This window comes from Sminthopsis crassicaudata, chromosome 4, assembly GCF_048593235.1.
Source record: "Sminthopsis crassicaudata isolate SCR6 chromosome 4, ASM4859323v1, whole genome shotgun sequence".
In the NCBI taxonomy this organism is placed as follows: domain Eukaryota; kingdom Metazoa; phylum Chordata; class Mammalia; order Dasyuromorphia; family Dasyuridae; genus Sminthopsis; species Sminthopsis crassicaudata.
The window spans coordinates 457998502-458010687 of NC_133620.1; the positions used below are offsets into that span (position 1 = coordinate 457998502).

At 40.3% G+C, this 12186-nt stretch overlaps 1 protein-coding gene across 5 annotated transcripts in view; it reads right to left on the reverse strand.

Moving 5' to 3' along the window:
- Nucleotides 1-12186, reverse strand: part of TPST1 (tyrosylprotein sulfotransferase 1) — a 114208-nt gene that overhangs the window by 36494 nt on the left and 65528 nt on the right. For all 5 annotated transcript variants that reach the window (XM_074263964.1, XM_074263963.1, XM_074263966.1 and 2 more), the window contains one exon: nt 461-659. In XM_074263964.1, the coding sequence (XP_074120065.1) occupies nt 461-659 (199 nt within the window). The remainder of the gene's footprint in view (nt 1-460; nt 660-12186) is intronic.

Here is a 12186-nt window from a genome sequence, read left to right on the forward strand (position 1 = left end):
ATCTTGTTTCAGCTAAGGAGATGAACAATAAGCTAAGTAGCTTGCTGAAATGAAGGCAGCATGCTGTCACTCACATGCTGGGTGTTTATGCAAAGCGAGGATCATCAGACGTGACACTAAGCGCACTGCCTTCAGCGTGAGCCCCCTGCTGAAAGCTGGGCAAAGGTCACTCCAGGTTCTTTCTTTAGTAAACTTCTTAGGGCACATGGCCCCTCCAGATTTCTGACAAGAGGCAGCCATGGAGTGATGGAAAGCAGGCACTTGGGAAAGTTCTTAAGGGTTCAGCAAGCCAGCAGGATTATCCTCCAAGTGAAATGAGAGCTCTCCTGTAATATGTCATTCTACCAATATAATTTTCTAGTCAAGATGAGCTTAAGTTTTATAAAACAAAACAGAAGAAGAAATTCCAAGGCCCACATCAAGACAGAACTTCTCAGAAAACTCTTCAGGTCTCACTTACCCTTCTTGTGTTTTCAAGAATTTTGGGGTCAGGTTTTCCGTAACTAGGTGGATTGGCGTGTGGGTCATAGCCGAGCTTGGCAAGCATGGGAGCAATCACTGCCATGTCCTGTAAGACATCGGGGGGGATCTTTCCAACCCATTTTGATAGTGCTGCCACGTTGACTGGTTTGATGACTTGGTCTGTCGATCTCTCTACCCTGAAAACAACAGAACATGGATGAATATTTGTCTGAAATATTAAAAACCCAAGATAAAATAGCTAGTTAGTTACCAAGTTATGGAGAAAGAAGGCCCTGAACCGGTCGGCTGTGGGTCAGCTAGGTGAAGCAGTGGATAGAACACCAGCCCTGAATTCAGGAGGCCCCGAGTTCAAATCTGGTCTCAGACACTTAACACTTCCTAGCTGTGAGACCCTGGGCAAGTCACTTAACCCCAGCCTCAGAAAAGAAAAAAAAAAAATGTCCTAAGGCCTGCTAATAGGCAACACAGTGTTCAGACGGAAAGGGCTCTGAAAAAATGATGGTTCCCCAAGCCCTTCTCAAAGAGTTCTCTTGGTTAAAGCTGTTTTCATACTAAGCTGTTATTTACCTGTTAAAATCCCTTCTCTCTTCCAACCACATATCTGTGTGAGGCCGGATTTTCTTCAAATACTTCAATCAAAACAGCGTATCTCAACAGACTGAATGCAGAACAGATGTGAGAATCTAACTGCCTTCTGTGAAGCCATAAGCTAAAGAGATTTGCAATGACACTAAATTTTTGTTTTGGAAAATACATTTTATTACTTTGTGTTATTATAGAATGGGTTTAGTATTATTCTTTTTAAAATGAATAAATGATGATGAAAAATGAATGAAAATGAAAAATTTGTGAAAAATAAAATGAATTAAAATGCATCCATTTTAATTTCTAATATGGTCATTGTTCATAGACACAATCCACATAAACAAAAGCCCTCTGGGGTCCTGAGACCAACAAATTGGAGCTTCTGGATTGAACACATACGGACTGGTGATTCTAGACAAGTCACTTAACCTCTCAATGTTCCGGGAACCTCCATTAAGATTCCTAGTTGTAGTGAAAGGGCCCATCTGTATTGATAGAAACCTTTCTCCCAGAAGCTCCATACATTGATGAAATCATATGGCCTGTCAAAAAAAACGAAATGAGTTGACTGAAGCTGTTGGCAATCTCATACTTCTAGAAACAAGGAAAACATAACAAGTGAAAACATCTGCACAAAACGTGTTGACATTTACATTTTATCCAGCAAATCAAAGCTGGATAGATAAGGTTGCTAATGATAACACCAGGTTATTCTGCTGCAAATGTCAAACAGCAGATTCCCTTCCTTCGGCTAGATTTCTGTAGATATATTTCTTCGGGTAATCATTACCTAAGGTAGAAAAGTCAGAAGCAATTAGAAGGTTCAACGAGGGCTTAGCAGAATTAACAGAAGCTAATTCAAGGCTTCCGGCCTGCCACTGGCTAATACAATGACTCCCCTTCCCATCGACAGAGGAGCTGGAACTGTATCAAGTCTCTTAGTAAGCTAAGTAGAAAAATGCTGAGTTGGGGGATCACCTGTGGGAAGGAAAAGCTGAAGGGGCAGAGAAGAGTTCTGAGAGAGAGAGAGCGCGCCTCTGGCACAGGGAACATACAGAGGCTGCTAACAAGAGCTTCATCCCATCCTCCTACAGGGAAACTCATGCCAAAGTCATGTTCTGTTAAGAGGTAATGAGATTTTGATTTGGCCTATGTCCTTCTAATCATTAACTTACAAGGCCTCTTTTAAGATAGAATTTCATAAAAACTGAGTGATAAAAAAGAAGATGCCTAAGAACTGGTAGAGGGAAAAAAACCAACTCTATAAAATTAGCAGGTGTACCCCTACCCATAAAGGACACATACACACAAAGATTTAATGGAAAAAAATGGGGCAGGAAGTATCCCACAAAGGACAATGAACACTTTGTAAAACCACCTGGTCTTCAGGGGGGTCATTTCAATGCCTGTGGAAATAAGCTAACATGTCAGGCCATGAATATTTTCTGGTCCTCACTGTATCACTGGACTGTAAGCCCACTGTGGGATTTCTTCTCCCAGACTTGTGATTTCATTAGTGTGGGCAACTCCCAGCAGGGAAAACCCTTTTACCAATTGCTCAGCAACTTCCAGGCTTCAAGACTTAGAGAGTTGTCTGGGGGATTGAGAGGCTAAATGATGGGTCTGGTTCATACAGCCAGAAGCAGGATTTGAATCCAGAACTTCCTAATTCCAAGGCTAATTCTAGTAGAATGCAAGGGATCTTAACCTCCTCTGAGTCCTGGGCCTCCTACCTACATCCCCTTGCTTTGGCAGATTGTCTGATCTATGAGCCCACTGGTCTCTTCTCAGAATAATGTTTTTAAAAACACTAAATGAAATGCATAGGATTATAAAAGAATGCAATTATTTTGAAATAAAGTAACGAAATACATTTAATAATAATGAAATAAATACTTAATTGGTATTAACTAATAACAATTTATGCTCATATATATTTTACATATATATATTTTAAGTTCATGGATCCCCTGTTTTTCTCCCCAGGTTATTTTTACCTTCCGAATCCAATTCTTCCTTTGCAACAACAACAAAAAAATTCGGTTCTGCACATACATATTGTACCTAGGATATACTATAACATATTTAATATGTATGGGAATGCCTGCCATCTAGGGGAGGGGTGGAGGGAAGGAAGAGAAAAATTCGGAACAGAAGGGAGTACAAGGGATAATGTTGTAAAAAATTACCTATGCATATGTACTGTCAAAAAAGTTACAATTATAAAATTAATAAAAAATTTTACAAAGTTCATGGATCCCAGGCTAAGAACCCTTGATATAAAGGATATGGCCTATGCCTTAGAAGTTCACAATCTAAATGGGGAGATTAACACACATGATTATACCATTGAACAAAACGTACTGAACCAGTTGCTTCTGCTGACTGACTCTCTGACTTTACATATCTTTATGTGTTTACAAAATTACATAATCCTATGTCTAAGGTTCCTTGACTTCGCAGTCAGTAAAGGGTCCACATAGATATGGATTGCCATTATAAAGAGCCTTCTGGAGGCCAGTGTAGTTGGATTTTAGAGCGCCGGGAAGGGAATAAATGACTAGACCAGAGATGACTAAAAAGATTGGAAGAGAGATTCCTAATTTATTCTTAAAGGAATAGGGAGATACTAGAATGTACTGACATGGTCAGTACCACAGAATGACATGGTCACATCAAATCAATTTGGCAGCTCCTTTGAGTGAGGAATAGACTGAAGGGGAGAGATCTTGAGAGGCAGGGAGCCCAATTTTAGAAGACAGAAGGCCTAAATATGGATGGTAACTATATGATGAAACGAAGGGGACATACACACAAGAGATGTTGTGAATCAAGAATAAATAAGATTTGCCAACAGATTGGATATGTGGGCTAAGAATGAATTAGTTGAATCAACTAAAAAATTTCTTGAAATAATTAACTTCAGCAAAGTTGCAGTAGGTAAAATAAACCCACATAAATCATTAGCATTTCTATATGTTATCAACAAAGACCATCAGCAAGAGATGGAATGAGAAATCCCATTTAAGAGTAAAGAGTCAAGGATGACATTGGGGCTGCTAATCTCTATCACTAAGAGGATGGTCATGTCCTCTATAGGAGTAGGGAAGTAGGGAAGAAAAAAACATTTGGGGATAAGGATGATGAGTATGACTCTGAACAATCACGATGACTATGATGGATACAGAACAGCATAGGAAAGGAAGGCAAATGAATCGAGCTGAGTAATCAAAACCAGGAAAACAATTTACACAATGACAACAATTCTAATGGAAAGGCAATTTAGTGACAAAACTAAATGCTGCAAAATTAGAATGACCTCAATTGGTCCCAAAGAAGAAATATAATGTTTTTCCCTCCCTTCTTGGCAAAGGAAGAGAATTCTGGGCATGGAACACATACATAACATCATACATTTATGATATGTTGATTATTCTTTCTGAACTTTTAAAAGATGAATATTCTTGTAAGGGATGGTTCTCTGGGAGAGGGTAAAGTAGGAAATGTAGGCAATATAAAAACAAAATATATCAATAAAATTTATTTTAAAATAGCATATAATGAATGGTGAAAGCAATAAAAGCAACAGCAGGTCAGAGACAAGAGAATTCAGTATATGGGATGTCATGTCATGCCCTATAATCACATCAAAGGACTGAACACCACAAGAAAAAGATCCTGCAGCAAAAAAAGGAGGAATTATCCCCATCATGCTTCCTTGGAAGCCTGAATCTTTGGATTGTCAGAGGTCTCCCAGGCAGCTTCTCAGAATCAGAGCAGGGAAGGACCCCAGAGACCAGAGAGTCCTCACACTTTTTAAATAGGGGGCCAGTTCACTGTCCCTCAGACTATTGGAGGGCCGGACTGTAGTAAAAACAAAAGCTCACACTCTGTCTCCGCCCCTCAGCCCATTTGCCATAACCGGGCGGGCTGCATAAACATCCTCAGTGGGCCACATCTGGCCTGAGGGCCATAGTTTGAGAACCCCTGGATTCTAACCTTTCATGCCTGAACCAAGAATACCCTTTATAACATCCCAGCTGTCAGGCATCCAATCCTCTAGCATCTCTAGTGAGGGGCCATCTAATATCTCCCAAGGCAATTCAGTCCAATTTGGGACAATTCTGATTGCTAAGTGTTTTCTTGAAAGAAAAAAAAAATGCACCTAGTTCTACTATATACCAACTCAATTAAATAAACATTTATTAGATTCTTGCTATGTACAACAGCTGGGGATGGAGATCAAATGAGAAGATTCCTTCCCTTGAAAGGCGTATTTATTCTTGACACCATTTTAAGGATGGCAGCATGCTTTACATGGTTCCTAAGTGTCTGCAGTAAACATTCAGGCAACAAGGATGAAGACCTTATTAGTGGGAGCTGTGTAAGTAGAAAGAAGTGTGACGGTAGAAACAGAAAATTTGGCAACTGTCTGGCTCAGTGAATTACACTGAGGCTATAAAATAGGCAAGCTAGGGAAATGTTGATACTTTGAAGAAGGCAGCAGCTCAGGGTGGAAGGTTTGGGAGATTGACAGGATGAAAATGAGCTGTTTTAGACATATTTAATTGGAAATGTCTCCAGAACATCCTGAATGAAACATCTAATAGGTAGTTGGTTGGTGATGAAGCTACATATATAGATGGATGAATCATCTGCATAGAAATGATAATTAAATCCATGTCAACTGATTAAATTAGAGAGAGGAAGAGAGAGAGGAAAAGGGGAAGAGAAAGAGAAAGACAGAGACAGAGACAGACAGACAAGAGAGAAACAGAGAGACAGAGATGGACAGAAACAGAGAGACAGAGAGAGAGACAGAGAAGGAAAGAGAAAGAGAGATACACACACAGAGAGAGAAACATAGACAATGATGGGAGAGACAGACAAGAGAGAAACAAGGAGACACAGAGAAACAGAGGGAGACACAGAGACACAGAGAGAGACAAGAAAAAAACATAGAGACAGAGATGGACAGAAACAGAGAGACAGAGACAGAGAGAGCGACAGAGGGAAACAAAGAGACAGAGGAAGAAAGAGAGGAGAGAGAAAGAGAGACAGAGGGAGAAGGAGGAAAAGAAGATAGCCCAGAAAGAACTTTGGGAGTGCACACCCAGTTAAAGGGTGTGATAGAGATGGTGATCCAGAATAGAGATTGAGGAGTGATCCCACAGAAAGATGAAGAACCAGGCAACTCAGGGAGGAGAGAATCTCTAGGAAAAGCAGGTGATGAGAAGCGCCAAGTGCAGTGGAGAAGGATGAGGACTGAGGAAAGTCAGCAGGATGTGGCAGTTCAGAGATCACTGTTTGGTAACTTGTTGAATGAGTGATATCTCACTGAGCACTCACTCTGGAACGGTGATTGGGACTACTCTGTCATTGACCAAGTAAACACTTGTGGCCTGAGAAGCAGATCTGCAATTATGATGAAAACTGAATTCTCCAAATCTCCAAGTGTACATCTTTCTGCTCCCCGATAACTCCTTCTCTTGCCCATCCTCAATGTTTTGATCGTGGCTTTCCCTTTCTAGCCTTTTTCCCTTAGGGGTCTCAATTACTCTCTTGGGTAAAATTATCATCTTTTATGCCGGAGACTCTCAAATTTTATTTCCACCCCCTCTATTCTCTGTCTCTGCAGAGAATTGCCCTTTTCTTCAAGGCTTCGTGCCATCATCTCTTCCTCCACAATATTTTCCCTGAACCTTTGAAAACGATGGCTGTTCTCAGATTTTCTGCCAGCACTGGGAGCATCTGCTCCTTCTTGATTTATAGACATGCCTTTTCCTCTTTAGAAGGGGGCCTCTTTGACAATAGGGTCTGTCTGTGCCATATCTATCTTTGTATCTTCAGTGCTACTAAGGGATGCACTTAATAGCAGTTTAATTTGTTTGAAAAGAAAGACTAAAGGGGAGCTGATCATCTCTAAAGGCCTCTATTGTTGAGGTTAATTGAGATGAAACTTCACACTAATTCATCAAGAAGTACATAGTGAAATTCTTCTGCTCCTCTTTTCACCACATCTCACAGTCTTACTGCTACCGCCTTGTATAGGCCCACTTTATTTTCTCCTGGACTACTGCAATAGCTTTTTAACTGCTCTTCTCCCGGCAGTCTATCCCATACTAATACTGCTTATGCAGAGGCGTAATCGAGTTACTCCTTCAATGGCTTCTCACTGACTAATAAACAAAATTTAATTTGCTTAACCTGGCTACAGCCTGGCAGAAGACTTCTAGGCAACTCTAATTCTAGTCATCCTTAACATTAATCTCATCGATTTTCCACATTTTCCACAATCCAACCACACCAGACTTGTGGCAGTCCTCTTTATGTATCATTATTCTTCCATCTCTGTGTCTTTGCATACATCATTCAATGTGCCTCCCTTATTTCCGCCTGAGATATGCAGGTCAAATGAAGCTTTCCCTAGCCCCCCAATGATTTTTATTTTAGTCGTGTGTGTGTATATGTGTGTGTATGTGTGTGTGTGTGTGTGTGTGTGTGTGTGTGTGTGTGTGTGTGTGAGTGAGAGAGAGAGAGAGAGAGAGAGAGAGAGAGAGAGAGAGAGAGAGAGAGAGAGACAGAGAGAGAGAGAGAGGGAGGAGAGAGAGAGAGAGAGAGAGAGACAGAGAGAGAGAGAGACAGAGAGACAGAGAGAGAGAGAGAGAGACAGAGAGAGAGAGAGAGACAGAGAGAGAGAGAGAGAGGGAGGAGAGAGAGAGAGAGAGAGAGAGAGAGAGAGAGAGAGAGAGAGAGAGAGAGAGAGAGAGAGAGAGACTCTCCCCTTCAAAATTATGAATTGCCAGGATCATGTCCACTGGACCCTGTGCTTGAGGTTATGGTAGTTGTGAAAGAAATCTGACCACAGTTCCTAACCTCAAGGAGCTCACAATCTAGTTGGCGAGCAGATCTCTAATTGAGAAGGATATAGAAGCAGCATCCACATGACATCATGCCTTACTATTAAGTGAGCCAATCCCTCTGCAGAACTTCCAGTCAACAAAATTTCCCTCTCCTTTCTTCTCAACCTTCAAAGTGGCAGGTCAATCTCTTAAGGACTCATCAGGGAAACAAACTGTTTTAGTGAATAGCCCAGAGGGGCAGTTTGGACCAATCTATTCCTCTAAATCATTCATTATTCTTACAGATCTCCCATGCATCTTCACTAAATGCTAAAGTCAGTCATATTGCCAGACCACAGGACTGAGTTATGATAGGAAGAAACTGCCAGAAGAAACCAAATCCCGAAGAGCTAAAACCAAAGCGCGAGAGCCTGTGACTTAAAAATTCACCCAATAGATCAGACTGGCTACTGGAAGAATTAGCCGCATATGGAGTAGACATTAAACGGCAAACATACCAAAGGATTTGTTGGAACCATTTTAAAAAGTGTTTAAGAACATTGTCTTTAATATCATGCAAAACACTCGGGAAGATGACAGAAGATTATGAGGTATAATTACTTTTCAAAACCATGAAACACAGTTGGAGGGGAAAAAAAAAATCCTGTAAAAGGCTTAATTTGACAGCCAGCTAATGATGAAGCTGAAAGGACAACAGATGAAAACGAAAGGGATCTATTTACATTTCCATACTCATTCTATTCTGATTATTGATGAGCATGAAGCTGCCATATTTGGACTCTGACACATCATGGGAGGTAGGGACAATTAGAACTCACAACATGAAGCCAGGAAAAGCAGGTGTTTGGACCTTGAGATAGATAGATGAGAAGGAATCTGTGCTGCAGGTGATGCATTTTTTAAAGCATTTGGGTATTGTCACGATTCACTCTGAAAGAGTAGACATTTTCAGAAGAACAAAACAGAAAACAGAAAATGAATAACACTTTTACCAAAAACAGTTGAAAGCTCCGTTAAAGTTGAAACCAATATTGACCCATTTGCCTAGTTTCTCATCTCCATCAAATCTTTTTTTTTTTTTTTTTTTTTTCCCTGAGGCTGGGATTAAGTGACTTGCCCAGGGTCACACAGCTAGGAAGTGTTAAGTGTCTGAGATTAGATTTGAACTTGGGTCCTTCTGAATTCAAGGCTGGTGCTCTATCCACTGCGCCACCTAGCTGCCCCTCTCCATCAAATCTTTATAAATATGGCTGATGGACACATGGAAGGTATCCTGTGATACAAACAGAAAATTTTGATTTTTTTTTTTAGCAGGACACAAGGGCTGAGAAATCAGGAAATATTTAATATTTAATAATAGTAAAAGCTAATATTTATCAAGCGCCAACTATGTTTTAGAAAGTATTGTTAGATGCTTTGAATACATTATCTCATTTGATCCTTACAATAACCTTGGAAAATAGGTGTTATGATTATCCCATTTTACAGTTGAGGAAACTGAGGCAAGCAGAAGGTAAGTGACTTGCCCAGGATCACACTGCTTGTAACTGTCCGAGGCCAGATTTGCTCAGTCTTCCTGACTCCAGATCTATTCTGGACCACCTTGCTGCCCAACTAGCTCAGGCACTGTTCTAAGTGCAGAGATATACCGATACCCGGCCCTGCTCTCAAGGAGCCACAGACAGGATCATGCCGGCTCCACTGAAGGTGCTCAGACACCCTGAGAGTGAGTTGGGTCACAATGAAGCAAGAGGAGGAGGAGATGGGGCTGGATCTCACCTGGGAAAAGTCCCCAGTGCTGTTGGTGACCTCAGGCTGCTCCCTGCCCATCTAAAATTCCGCTGGGGAGAGTGGATCATGGCTCGTCACAGTCTCAGAGTGTGAGCAACCCAAAAGACAAAGAAAAAATAGAATCTCTGCCTCAACGGAAATGGTGCATACACATGGAGATGGGCATTGAGAATATATATGTATATCATCAAGACACATGAACAGGGAGCAAAGCCCCATCTGGAGTGGCGCAGAGCAAAGGGAAGGGTAACAGGAAGATGGCCTTCTAAGGAGAAAAGAGCTGGAGGAGGGTATCTGGGAGGTCGGGCAGAGGCTCCTGGAGGGCTGATGTCCAGGCCAGGAGGGAGTGCTGCAGAAGGGTGCAATGTTCACTGAGGGGAAATGTCAACACAACATGGCTACCATCAAAGAGACAACTACTTCCCAGATGAAACATGAACCCAAGCCTGAGCCTGATGCAGCTCATTCTCCAGTGGAAGCCACTTTATTCCACTGCCCTTTTAAGCTGCAACAAGGCAGCCACATGATATAGTTAACACATCTGCCAATCTCAGGGGCCTAGCACACAGTAGAGAATTTAAAAACAAATGCAGCAGGTCCCAGAGCAGTAAAAACAGATCATGGAATTCATACACAAAAGTTCATTCCCCCCATTAGGCTGTGGGCTCCCTGAGAGCAGGACCTGGCTTCTGGCTGTTTGAATGGCTGGAGCTTAGCATCTGGCATGTAGTAGGTGCTTGACAAAAGCTCACTGACTCGATTCCACTTCAGAGCCTTCGAGATGGCTTCTTCTCATGCAAGTCTAATAAACTTAGGATCTGGTGTCCAAACTCCACAAGATGCTTCAATATAAACTCCAAACAATGGCTTGTGAAATTGTCCCCTCAAGTGGGCTATGATCTGCACTGGAGGGAGGGTATCACCAGATGAGATCTTGGATCCTGGGAAGTTTGCTCAAAGGTCACCCAACCCCTTAAATTCCCTGAGATTCACTTTTCTCACCTATAAGAGAGGCTGAACTAGTGGGCCTTTGGCACCCCATTCAGTTCCAGAGCTATGATTCTATGAATAATAATGATCCTATAGAGATCAAAAGCAGAAGGAAAGGACTCATTTGTACAAAAAGATTTGGAGGACCAGTTTTTATTGCAGCAAAGAACAGGAAAAAATAGGTGCTCATTTCTTAGGTGATAGCTGAACAACTTTTGGAATATGAATGTAATAAATTTTACTGAAATGATGAATGAGATGGGCTTTGGAAAACCTCGGAAGACTTGTTTGAACTGTTTCAGAGTAAAATTATCAGAACCAGAAGAAGAATTTATACAATGACAATGATGAAAATATAAAGGAAAACAACTCTGAAAGACGTAATAACTCTGACTAATCAGATGACAAATCACAGTAATATAAGAAGTGATGTTGAAGCATGGATCCCACCTCTTATAGAGAGATGACTGACTAAAATTCAGGTCAGGCAATCAATCTCAGACATAGTTACCTGTGAATTTGCTCTGTTTAATTATATTTGTTACAATGGAGGACTTTTATTTGTGGGGGGAACTGGAGGAATAGCTGAGTGATGCAAAATTAAGAAAGATAGTATCAATGAAGCATTAAGAAAAATTATATTAGAGAGCAGAAAAAGTTCAGAAGATGTCACAGATAAATAGGACAGGCGGGATATAACATGTTAAATGTAATGTGCACTTTTTAAAAACTGCATATAATAGTTCACAGTTACATATAATATTTTTGTTTTCCTGTCTTTGTAGATTGAAATGCTCATGTGTGTAGATACTTGAGTTCATAATAGAAAAGTTAATAACAATAATGGTATTGAGTAAATGTTTTAAATTAGAAACAGAATCTTCTTTTTAGGGAGGGAAGTATGTAATCAATCTACCTTTTCAACTTTTCTACCAAAAATGGAACAAATAAGACGTTTTGGTATTTAAAGGAAATATTTCAGCTATCCAGAAAATTCACTGGAAATTTTAGTATTTAAAGGGGAATGCTTCAGTTATTCAGAAAATTCACTGTTACCAAAAAATATTTCCCTAGTGTGAGAAAAAGGAGGAGTTATGACATATCAAATTTAATCCAGCTTTCCTCTAAAACAGAAGTAACCATGTGTGAAATTATTCACATGAATTCTTAATGGTCCTGATTTTCTTTCTGATTTGACAGTAGAACCAGAATCATTAGGTTTCTGTTCCTTCATAAATGTGAAGAGTTAAGAAAATAGATTCTTATTTATTTTTAATTTTCCTTTTCTTCCAGGAGTAACATGAGCTCTAAAATTTTTTGTTAAAAAAAAAGTTAAAGATAAGGCTTAAAGAGATTTTTTTCAAATAACTAGGTAAAAAGAAAAATCCATCAAACCACTAGTCAAACTGGATAGGTGATGGCAAAAAGCAGGGCGATGGTTAATAGCTCATATCCTTTATCTTAAAAAAAAGCT